Genomic DNA, 12,656 nt, shown 5'->3' with positions numbered 1-12,656 from the left:
GTACAGGCTCTATATTCTTTGGAACCATAGAGGGCATGCTCTTGTGTCATCAGGGCAGGGAATTTTATTCCCATTACCTTCTGATACCCAAAGACAGAGGTGGTCTCAGACCATGTTAGACATTTAGAACCTCAGCTAATACATCAAGAAGATGAAGTTTTGTATGGTGTCCTTAGCTACGATCATCCCTTCCCTCGATCCAGAAGAATATTATACTGCCTTCAACTTTCAGGACACACATTTCTAAGAGGCGATCCATCCTGGCCACAGGAGGTTCCTCATGGCCAGTGTAGGAGACTACCATTACAAATTAACCATCTTACCCTTCGGTCTGTTGTCAGCTCTGAGAGTATTTAACAAATGCATGTGATAGTGGCAGCTTGCCTACCCAAAAGAGACCGATCTATATCCTTATCTGGATGAGTGATGGCTGACAGAAATCTCATTCATTGAGATGTGTTGGGCATGGAATCATAGGACTGGAAGGGACTTCGAGAAGTCATCTAGTCCAGTCCCCTGGATGTATGCTGCTTAAACATTTACACAGTTACCGGATACACTGTCCATATGCTGATAGCTTCAATCCCTGAAAACCAGAGACAGGTAACAAAACACCCTGCTGCAGATGGCCGTGTTATGATCCACTGTGCCTCCCTGGGACCTGTGACTCCTCCAATTCTTGCTCCGGAGTCTTGGCCACATAAGTCAGTTTGCATAGATTATCCATGGCTTCATTCCTTGAGCCCTGTTCCAGAATAACAAGGATGAAGAGAGAATTTAACCTGTGAAACTCAGGGTGGTCTTAGTGTTTGTGTGGTGGGGAGGGGGAACAGAGGGAATGATGAACCTCAGTGAGGCTGAAACGACAATGGCAATGGCTTGCTCCCATGGTCTTTTTGAGGCCCCAGTCTCCTACCAGCTAAGTAAAGAAAAAATCAATTTACATTGGCTTCTGGTACCAGAGACCATTCTAGATTGCATCAGGTCACAGATATTCACTGTATAACAGGCCTCCACATTCATCTTGTCCTAGTTAATCTTCTGTATTGTTTGAGTCCAGACAACAGGTTTGACACTGCAGTTAGGAGACCTGTTCCAATAGCCTTTCATCCTCTCTTCTGACACCATCTCTTCCCTGTCTCTTTGGAGAAGGGTTTGTGAGGTTCTATGATGCCTGGTGTAAAGAAATTGCTTCAGATTGCTGAGTACCCAGAAGCCTTAATTCAAAGTTACTCCATATACAGATCCTCATCAGACTGCCTCCCAACCCTTGTTACCCATCCCTCTTTAGGAATACACTCATAAGAATGGCTATACTGGGTCAGACCAAAGGTCCATCTAGTCCAGTAGCCTGTCTTTTGACAGTGTCCAATGTCAGGTGCCCCAGAGAGAATGAACAGAACAGGTAATCATCAAGTGATCCATCCTTTGTTGCCCATTCCCAGCTTCTGGTAAACGGAGGCTAGGGAAACCATCCCTGCCCATCCTGGCTAATAGCCATTGATGGACCTATCCTACATGAACTTATCTAGTTCTGTTTTGAACCCTGTTATAGTCTTGGCCTTCACAACATCCTCTGGCAAGGAGTTCCACGGGTTGACTGTGCATTGTGTGAAAAAATACTTCCTTTTGTTTGTTTTAAACCTGCTGCCTATTAACTCACGGAAGTTACTCTCTTCTGACTTATACTTCTAATCTCCATGAAGGTTGATGGCCTCCACCCAATCTTAGATGTAAGAAGTCTAAACAAATACATCAGAACTTCAGAATTCAGGACGATCACCATAGGGAATCGATGATTGATCTCCATACCAACGAGGCTATGTGGCTCTTGACTTGAAAGATGTCTACTTTCATGTTGGTACAGAGCAGTTGCACAGGAATACCTGAGCTTTTGCTGAAGAGAAAAACCGTCCCCTCCAAGAAGTCAGTAGTGCAGGGTATTTTTTTTTCGAAGTCTCTGGCCGTAATGACAGCCCACCTAAGAAAGAGTACATGTTTTTCCATATTTTAAAGGACTGGGTTCTCAAGGCCAGATCACAGCAGGGGCTCTTCTGTTGTCTTGATCTAACATACCATTTTGGACTCAGAATCAACCGGCAAAATTTGAAACGGTTCACTTGTCAGGAACTCTCCTTTTGTAGGAGCAGTATATTTTGAATATAAACAACTTCTGCAGCCCTAGTCATGACAGACACCTCCAAACTAGGATGGGCAGCCTGCTTCCAAGATTTACACACATGGATTCTGCAGTCAGGCCAGGGCCTAGTGCTAAGTGCTGTCATTTTGAAGCCTTTTTCTTTGTTTGTTTTTTAGTTCAGACAGCCAAATCCTGAATTGCTGTTTCGTTGATTGATTAGAGACTACTGCCAACCTTACAGCACAGGTTACCCTGCTCCAAGCAAGCAGCCAAACCTGGCGGACAAAGGCAGAGAGCACCTGCAATATCACATGTGACCCTCAAGGGGGCACTGCAGAGCAGCCCTACCTCCCACACAGAACTAGTGATCTCTCTCTCTCCCGCCATCCATCTCCACCCTCAGACAAACAGGGGCTTGGGACACTATTCCTTACCCATCCTGGCTAATAGCCATTCATGGATTTAACCTCCATGAATGTATCCAGTTCTCTTTTAAACCCTGTTATAGTCCTAGCCTTCACAACCTCCTCAGGCAAGTCCACAGGTTGACTGTGCGCTGTGTGAAGAACAACTTCCTTTTATTTGTTTTAAACCTGCTACCCATTAATTTCATTTGGTGGCCCCTAGTTCTTATGGTATGGGAACAAATGAATTCTTTCTCCACACCACTCATGATTTTATATACCTCTATCATACCCCGCCTTAGTCTCCTCTTTTCCAAGCTGAAAAGTCCTAGCCTCTTTAATCTCTCCTCATATGGGACCCATTCCAAACCCCTAATCATTTTAGTTGCCCTTTTCTGAACCTTTTCCAATGCCAGTTTATCTTTTTTGAGATGAGGAAACCATATCTATACGCAGTATTCAAGATGTGGGCATACCATGGATTTATATAAGGGCAATAAGATATTCTTCGTCTTATTCTCTATCCCTTTTTTTAATGATTCTTAACATCCCGTTTGCTATTTTGACTGCCACTGCACACTGCATGGATGTCTTCAGAGAGCTATCCATGATGACTCCAAGATCTTTCTCCTGATTAGTTGTAGCTAAATGAGCCCCCATCATATTGTATGTATAACTGGGGTTATTTTTTCTATGTGCATTACTTTACATTTATCCACATTAAATTTCATTTGCCATTTTGTTGCCCAGTCCCTTAGTTTTGTGAGATCTTATTGAGGTTCTTCACAGTCTGCTTTGATCTTAACTATCTTGAGCAGTTTAGTATCATCTGCAGACTTTGCCACCTGGTTGTTTATCCCTTTCTCCAGATCATTTATGAATAGGTTGAATAGGATTGGTCCTGGGATTAGTCCTAGGACTGACCCTTGGGGAACACCACTAGTTACCCCTCTCCATTCTGAAAATTTACCATTTATTCCTACCCTTTGTTCCCTGTCTTTTAACCAGTTCTCAATCCATGAAAGGATCTTCCCTCTTATCCCGTGACAACTTAATTTACGTAAGAGCTTTTGGTGAGGGACCTTATCAAAGGCTTTCTGGAAATCTAAGTACACTATGTCCACTGGATCCCCCTTGTCCACATATTTGTTGACACCCCCCTCCCCCCCAAAGAACTCTAATAGATTAGAAGACATGATCTCCCTTTACAGGAAACCATGTTGACTTTTGCCCAACAATTTATGTTCTTCTATGTGTCTGACAATTTTATTCTTCACTATTGTTTCAACTAATTTGCCCGGTACTAACGTTAGACTTACTGGTCTGTAATTGCCAGGATCACCTCTAGAGTCCTTAAATATTGGCATTAGATTAGCTATCTTCCAGTCATTGGATACTGTAGCTGATTTAAAGGACAGGTTATAAACTATAGTTAATAGTTCTGCAATTTCACATTTGAGTTCTTTCAGAACTCTTGGGTGAATGCCATCTGGTCCCGGTGACTTGTTACTGTTAAATTTCTCAGTTAATTCCAAAACCTCCTCTAGTGTCACTTCAATCTGTGACAATTCCTCAGATTTGTCACTTACAAAAGACGGCTCAGGTTTGGGAATCTCCCTAAGATCCTCAGCTGTGAAGACTGAAGCAAAGAATTCATTTTGTTTCTCCGCCATGACTTGTCTTTAAGTGCTGCATTTGTATCTCGATTGTCCAGGGGCTCCACTGGTTTTTTAGCAGGCTTCCTGCTTCTGATGTACTTAAAAAAACATTTTGTTATTACCTTTTGAGTTTTTGGCTAGCTGTTCTTCAAACTCCTTTTTCGCTTTTCTTATTACATGTTTACATTTAATTTGGCAGTGTTTATGCTCCTTCCTATTTACCTCACTAGGATTTGACTTCCAGTTTTTAAAAGATGCCTTTTTATCTCTCACTGCTTCTTTTACATGGTTGTTAAGCTACGGTGGCTCTTTTTTAGTTCTTTTACTGGTTTCAGAGTAACAGCCGTGTTAGTCTGTATTCGCAAAAAGAAAAGGAGTACTTGTGGCACCTTAGAGACTAACCAATTTATTTGAGCATGAGCTTTCGTGAAGTGAGCTGTAGCTCACGAAAGCTCATGCTCAAATAAATTGGTTAGTCTCTAAGGTGTGCCACAAGTTCTTTTACTGTGTTTTTTAATTTGGGGTATACATTTAAGTTGAGCCTCTATTATGGTGTCTTTGAAAAATGTCTATGCAGTTTGCAGGGATTTCACTCTAGTTACTGTACCTTTTCATTTCTGTATAACTAACCTCCTCATTTTTGCATGGTTCCCCTTTCTGAAATTAAATGCAACAGTATTGGACTGTTGAGGTGTTCTTCCCACCACAGGAATGTTAAATGTTGTTATATTATGGTCACCATTTCCAAGCGGTCCTGTTATAGTTACCTCTTGGACCAGATCATGCGCTCCACTCAGGACTAGATCGAGAGTTGCCTCTCCCCTTGTGGAGCTGTATTGATGGTACATTCATCTGATAGCGCTATTCTTACTGGGAATATAAAATGTCCAGGCAGGCTCCCTGTGCAGAAGATGACAAGACCAATGAGTGATCTCTGAAAACATCAATGGTTTACCATTACTTCTGCCCTTGGAGAACACATGCAATAGATCTTCGCCACCAGCGAGAACAGTGTGTCACGACTTTTGCTCAAGAGCAATTATAGATCAGGAGTCCCTCACAGATTCATTCCTCCTGGTTGGTGCAAAGACCTTTTTATAGGCATTCCCTCCAAAGCCTCTCGGATCCAGACTCCTACAAAAGATCCAGAGAGGCAGTGCAGAAATTCTTCTGAATGCATCAGTGTAGTCCAGACAGCTCTCGTATGCTGGTTTTCTGGTACACTTTCCCCCAGGAGCCGCCATATAGCTTTCATCCAACACCAGACTGCTGTCTCAGATACTTGAGAGTATCCTCTACCCTGATCTAGAATTGCTATATTTGGCTACCTGGATGATAGACTCTTAACTAGTTCTGCCCTCTCTTGCTCTACAAGAATAAGAGATTCTTTTCCAGTCTAGGCACTTGCCCTTCCCAAGGGCTAGGGTCAGAGATGGAAGAGTTTCTCTACTTGGGCGACTATTACAGGGGTTGTTCCAGGGTCCTCCTGTGTTCCCTTATATGGATTACTTGTGATACCTCAAGGAGTTAGTCCTGTTGCTAAAAGGCCATTTAGCTACAAGTTTGGCATACCATCATCTTGTCCAGTGCGTTCTTCCACTCTACAGCCATGTATTTCTTCATGTATTTGATTGTGTACTCTCAGGCTAGGTCCCCTTATTAACGGGGTTGGTGCCCACCCACATAGGATACAGATGCTTCTGTGTATGTTTCGAGCGGATGCCCTTTGGGAAGATTTGCAGAGCAGCCACATGGATTTCAATTCACACCTTAATTAAGCACTATTCATTAAATCTGAAGTAAAACTTTTTCAAAAGCACCCAAGTTCCATTTCTAGAAGTGACTTAGGCTCCTATATATTAATAGTACTCCATCTTTGAACTTTGTAGTTAACTTATTTGCTTTGTTTTGGTGACTTTTGGAGGAAAATTTCAAGAGGGTTTGTCCCATACAGAATTAAAATCAAGCTGCTGCTGTCACGGTAGAAGTTTCACTATTCATTCTGTTGCTCTCAGGATTCTTGTTTTACACATTTTTGTTTTCTTTCCATTCATCTCTGAATAGCCTCTCTGATTGCCACCTGCTATCCTTCAACATTGTTTCTCTGTCCTTCGCTGCTTTTGTAACTACCTATCCATCAAGCTGTCTGATGCTTCTGTTGCATACTCTCCCCCTTGTGTCTTCCCTACCCTCTTTCTTCTGTCAGATCCATTATTTTTACATTTTGCTCTGTGCTTTCATCTACACTTGATTCTTGGTTTCTTCTCATGTCAGTTTGTGAAGTTGCAGGCTAAGAATTTTACGATAAAATGTACATATTGACTAGTTGCATGTAATAAAATAACTAAACAAAGCTAACTTCAGAACAAAAATGTGGAATATCTGTTTTGCTGCCAGTAGTTGTATGCTGTGTTTTGACTGTGCCCTGTGTGTTTTAATTTGATCAGCTGCAACTTGAAGATGATCAGGGTGTAAATTTGGGACTCGAGAGCAGTTTAACACTTCGTCGTCTTCTAGTCTGGACGTATGATCCTAAAATAAGACTCAAGACACTTGCAGCACTTGTTGATCACTGTCAAGGTCTGTTATTTTGAAATGTATTTCTTTATTTTTTTCAAGTTTTGTAACTTCAGGAGTGATTGTGCATGCCAAGCATGGATGCCAGTTATATTAATTATGTTTGAGATTAAACTAGTAGATTTCTGGTAGTGATGTGTCTACCAGGTAAAAATGTTCACCTTTCCTTCAGACAAGTCTGTAAGCAGTAGATCCATCAGACTGTCTTCAGCATTTTAAATAGTTATTTACATAACCGTAGTAATACTCTCATGCACTTTTGTAAATTTACTTAGTAAAAACACATTTAAATTATTATTTACTTTATTTCCTTTCCTGTTGTTGCTGGTTACCAGCATAAATGTTTGTGCATAAATGGAAGCTTTCTTCTTATCAAAATAATGCAGATTCTTCAAACTGCCCATCTAACTAAAACTCACTGAAATCTCTTGTACAGGATACATGTGAAAAAAAAATTAGGGTTAATGGTCACTTTTTCATGTTCTTCACAAGTTTCTTACTCTGTGGAACCTGAAGATTAATGTTCTGCTTTGGAGAATTACACTAAGAGCTACCCTCTTTCAAAATGGGTGCCATCTCCCATTGCTGTAGTGGGTCTGAGTGTTCCTCTGACATGTAGGGTGTATAATCTGCACTGAGGAAAACTTGGCTTCACTCTCATTGGAAACAGTGGGAGGCTATGGTCATTTTGAAACCTTTTCTTAATGGAAGAATGCATATGGCCTCGGTACCACAGAGAACAGTGAGAAATGATAGTCATTTTGTAACAGAGAGTTCATTGAGTTTCTCTGAAGAAAAAGATTTTATGTAGCAGTCTGTGCTGACAGACTTTCACTTACGTGACATAACAGTAAAGAGAGACCATTAATCCTAAGTGTTTTATTACTAAAGCTACTCAGATTGCAAGAGGAAGGGGGAAACTCTTCAGGGGAAGATAGGAAGGATTGGAGAGAGGGGAAGAACTGTGTGTGTGCATGCATGCACACAGAGGAATGTAGGGAGGTGCAAGAGGCAAGGATAATTTAGGGGACGAGAGAGGAAATTGAAATGTACCCTCAAGCTGGGTTTATAGTTGGTTTGCTTCACCAGAGCAGTATAAAGCAAAAACTAACTGGCAAGCTTGGTCTTGCTTGCTTCAGGGTGGCATAAAACAACCAGAGCTTATCAGTGGATGTGTCCAAATGTTAAAATTGAGATTACAGTTCGATATTTAATATTTAAATCTTCCTTCTAATTTTTTTTTAATTGTCATAATTCTAAATGTATGTCTACATTGCACACTCCGTTTGGTGGTGTGTAGAGTACATACGCTACATGACCCCCTTTTACCCCCAGCAGGGGTATAAATAGCAGTGCAGATGATGAGGCACTGCTTAGGTGAGTAGACTAAAAGACACACCTAAACCATGTGGTGTACCTGGGTATGTACCATAAATAGCTCTCTACTTGTGCAAGCTGCACTGACCTCATCTAGACTGCTATTTTTAGCAGTGTAGTATCCCGCTGCCTCCCTACTGCCAGTCTCTTCCTGCAGCAGGGAGCTGCCAGAGCCTTTTACCACTGTGGGAAAAGGCTCTAGCCGGGGGGCAGCAGAGAAAGATTCCAGCAGCTCCCTGCTGCCAAGACTTTTCCTATGCCTCCACGCTGCCAGAGGCTTCCACTGACACGTGAAGCCACACACCACAGTGTGACTGCAGTCTGCTTTTCTCCACAGAATGTAGCTATATATACCCTAAGCACTGCTGCAAGTGGCATGCATTGTAGACATAGCCTAAATGTTTATATGCATTGGATTTAAAATTGCTGTATAACAAGGTCAGAGATGGACAGACATACAGCTAGTCATCAAGGCCTGAAAAAAGTTATTTTTGAAGTATAAAGTACATAATCAGAACCTGCTCTCTTTCCTTCGCCTGTCTCCTTAGGAAGAAAAGGTGGTGAACTAGCATCAGCTGTCCATGCCTACACTAAAACAGGAGATCCCTATATGAGATCCCTGGTACAACACATTCTTGGCCTAGTGTCCCATCCTGTCTTGAATTTCCTTTACCGTTGGATTTATGATGGGGAGCTGGAGGACACATACCATGAAGTAAGTTATGTGTAACTAGTAATGTTATCAGGTTTCAGAGTGGTAGCTGTGTTAGTCTGTATCAGCACTCCATACATCTGATGAAGTGGGTTTTTAGCCCACAAAAGCTTATACCCAAATAAATTTGTTAGTCTTTAAGGTGCTATAAAGACCTCCTCGTTGTTTTAGTAATGTTGAGACCTCTTTCTAGTTCTTATTTGAGTAAAAATCAATGAGACGTTTGAGTGAGAACTGCAGGATTGAACCCACTATGAGCATAAGAATAGTTCAGTTGCACATTTAAAGTATGAAATTGTCTGTGTAATTTACTGTGTATGTAACTAAACTACATGTGGTAATGACCTGACAGATTTGGATAACTGATTCATCTAGTCCAGCATGCTGCCTCTACTCGTGGCAAAAAACTGGTGTTAGAGAGCCCAGCTCCTCTCAACCTCTTTCTGGAAAGTGTACTCCTAACATTATGGTGTACAAAATTTGTTCTAGCCCTTGCAAGCAATCCATTTTGTGCCTGAAGTATGAGGTTTGACTATTTCTCTTGTTTTGTAGTTTATTTTTATTAGTGTCTTATGTTTACAGTTCCTACTGTTATCCTAGGCATTAGTGCTAATAATTTCCATAGATTCCAAGGCCAGAAGGGACCACTGTGAGATCATCTAATCTGACCTCCTGTGTAACATGGGCCATAGAACTTCCCCAAAGTAATTCCTGAAGCATATCTTTTAGAAAAATACCAGTCTTGATTTAAAACTTTTTAGTGATGGAGAATCCACCACAACCCTTGGTAAATTGTTCCAATGTTTAATTACACTCCCTGTCTCAAATTAATGCCTTATTTCCAGTCTGAATTTGTCTAGCTTCAACTTCCAGCCATTGGATTGTGGAATACCTTTCTCTGCTAGATCGAAGAACCCATTATTAAATATTTGTTCCAGATGTAGATATTTAAAGTGTAATCAGGTCACCCCGACCTTTCTTTTTAAGCTAAATAGATTGAGCTCTTGGAGTTTTCACTTTTTCAAATTCTGTAGAAAATGTTGAGAATGAAATACCTTTAAAAGTCCTACAAAATTTGCTTTGACCTTTGCAGTAATAGAGTCCTATAAAATGCATCCTTAATACATGAATAACTAGAACATCACCTTCATAGTACCTCCTTATTCTATCATTTAACAAAATTAATCATCAGAGTATTCAACTCTTACATAAGGCTTTTTATTCACAGATCTTGTTGGCACTTCACTGTTAACTGTACATGTTTACACTTACCTCAGTCATCTTCAAGCTTTCTTTTCTCCTTGCCAGGCTACAACTCTGTTTATGTAATCTTATTTTGAATTTCAATGAGATTTAGAAGCCTAAATTCCATTTTTAAAAAACGCTTAGGTTACTGAGTTACCGAGCATATCCACTGCTAGGCTTCTCAGATCCTGGCTCCCGCTCACTGAGGTTCATTTACATCTGTGGGTAAGGCTGGATTAAGGCCTAGGCAGAATAGGGATCTGCTTAGACCCCTGGCTCAGTCATGTCACAGCATCAGAATCGATTTCATTTAAAAATACGTTCATAAACATTCATAGCTACAAAGAAAAGCTTGAAAATGTGACTTGATTGTAACTGATGCAACAATGTCTGCTAAAATCGTGCAGAGGAGGAGGAGGAACAGCAGCAACTACTAGCTATAGGGAGAAAGCTATCTGGCTTGTGCAGAGGAGGCCACTTTGGTTATGTGGGGACAAGGCTTGGATATTTTCCTGACCTCTGACTGACTGACTCCCCCTTGGTGAGTTTCTCATTCCCCTGGCCTCAGCTCCTCACATCTAGCATTCTAGCTCTACAGGTCAGGTTTATTCAGAGGAAGAAACTGATAGTACTCTTCCAAGTGCCATCCACTTGTGGCACCAAGTTGAGTTGCTACTCAGTAGTTTGTGAAGTACTTCATGATATGACTGTCACTCTTCTTTCTTACATGTTTTGATCGGCACTGAGAACAATTTTGACATTTAAATTTTCCTCAGTGGGCACCCCATTGAGATAAATGTTAGTTCACACTTCCCAGAACTATTTCAGGTTTTCTGCAGGCTCGCACAGGCATCTTTGCATCAACTGCACTTGGTTGAGAACAAGATGGAAACCTCAGCATTCTAGATCACCAACCCAGCAGAAGCCTGCCCAATTTGAATATAGAATGTGGCACTTACCACATTTTGGACTACACTTTAAATAGTAAGCCAGGAATTCTCAAAAACTCTTTGATAGTGTAAACCACATCTTAATGGAGACCAAGGACTTGAATGTGTCTACATAGGAGTAGGGAATGTCCCTTATGGGAATGTCCCTTCCCCTTTGTGATCACATTGCTTGCCTAATTGGAATTTAGCATGCCTGCCTACCAGACAAAGTGACATTAGGAAATAATTTTTATAAGTTCCTATTTGTTTTTAATGAGATTTAGCAGTTGGCTATAAGTAGGAGAACCAGTACTATGTGGCCAGTCAGCTCTCCATGAATCACAGTTTGGAAACTTCTGTTAGGCACTTTCCAAACTCCTATGTAGACACATTCAGGTTTCATGAGTATGTGGTGTATTCCTGTCGCATCATCTTTCCTGGATACTATCAATCTACTAATCAACCAACTAAGTTTAATGAAGAACAGGAACTGACAAAGCAGCAGCTAATTTACCAAATACTAGGATCTTAATGAAAGTGCCCCAGCCAGCTCAGCAGCAGATCCTGTTTTTTTTAATTAATTTAGCTATTGCTGTGTTGTCAGTACCTTCAGAATCTGAGTAAACAAGAAAATACATAAAACAGTATGTTGTGTGTTAATGAAGGTTAGTCTGTACATAACACTTAACACCAATCCCAAAGAACAAGAAATTGTAAGTTAAAGCATCTAATTATGCATGCCCTTTACACACCTCATTACAGACAATGCATCACAACCATAACTCTCCCCTCATGGGGATGAAAGTGTTAGAGTTCGTTCTTCAGACTGCATCATTACAAACAGACCAGATTTCCCTCAGCCCACTATCCTATCTGTACATCTCTCACTCATGTTTGAGGTAGAGGGTATTGGAAGGCAGGAGGGGCTTGGAAGAGCCTGCCAGTCTGCAGTCTGGGCTGTTGCTCTTTGTTATATTATTGCGGGTAGCTGCCTGATCCTGACTTTCCAGTTAAACTCTTTTATGATAGATCTACAAGTCCTTGTTTAAAGAACTTAGGTGGGAAGAGAGTGCCCAGAAAGGGAGCTACCTCCTCCCAAACTCCTGGCTTCTCATTGGCCTCATCCTTTGCAAGTAGGGACTGGTTAGGCAGAATGGCCCACATGAAAGAGATCATACCTGAGACAGATCCAGTGTATGCCCTCCCAGATGAAGGCTTCTCCAGATCAAGCCAGGGTCTTTTCCATAGAAGACTTCAGATCTCTGTGAAGAGACTATTCAAGTCAAATAAAAGGCCTTTCTCTCAAAAAGACTCTCTGGGCAAAGGGAACAGCTGGCAATATGCTGGGTTTTTTTCTACCACCTGTCAGAGATTCTGTGAGACCAGAGATGTGGTCCTTTTTGTGCATATCGCCGACTCTTCCCATAAGGGCATAGCTTCCTTGAAAGATCCTTCTGACGAGAAGCTCAGGAGAAATAATGAGCTAGTTTTGGTGGATTCAACTATGGCTGTTTTTGTGTGCCAAAATGCTGCTGTCCACCAAAAAACACTGCCTACACAGCATAAAAGTACCAAAATGCTTATACAAAAGTACAGTTTGACTTCTATGTAATA

General features: G+C 41.2%; 1 protein-coding gene across 4 annotated transcripts in view; it reads left to right on the top strand.

Moving 5' to 3' along the window:
* The window catches only part of TUBGCP3 (tubulin gamma complex component 3), a 152,348-nt gene that overhangs the window by 57,675 nt on the left and 82,017 nt on the right, over positions 1 to 12,656 (top strand). For all 4 annotated transcript variants that reach the window (XM_073350050.1, XM_073350029.1, XM_073350040.1 and 1 more), the window contains exons 10-11: positions 6,650 to 6,782; positions 8,705 to 8,871. In XM_073350050.1, the coding sequence (XP_073206151.1) occupies positions 6,650 to 6,782; positions 8,705 to 8,871 (300 nt within the window). The remainder of the gene's footprint in view (positions 1 to 6,649; positions 6,783 to 8,704; positions 8,872 to 12,656) is intronic.

This window comes from Lepidochelys kempii, chromosome 1 (assembly GCF_965140265.1).
Source record: "Lepidochelys kempii isolate rLepKem1 chromosome 1, rLepKem1.hap2, whole genome shotgun sequence".
NCBI classification, from domain to species: Eukaryota; Metazoa; Chordata; order Testudines; family Cheloniidae; genus Lepidochelys; species Lepidochelys kempii.
Note: the sequence above shows the minus strand (reverse complement) of the source record. Positions and strands in the feature narration are given on the sequence as shown.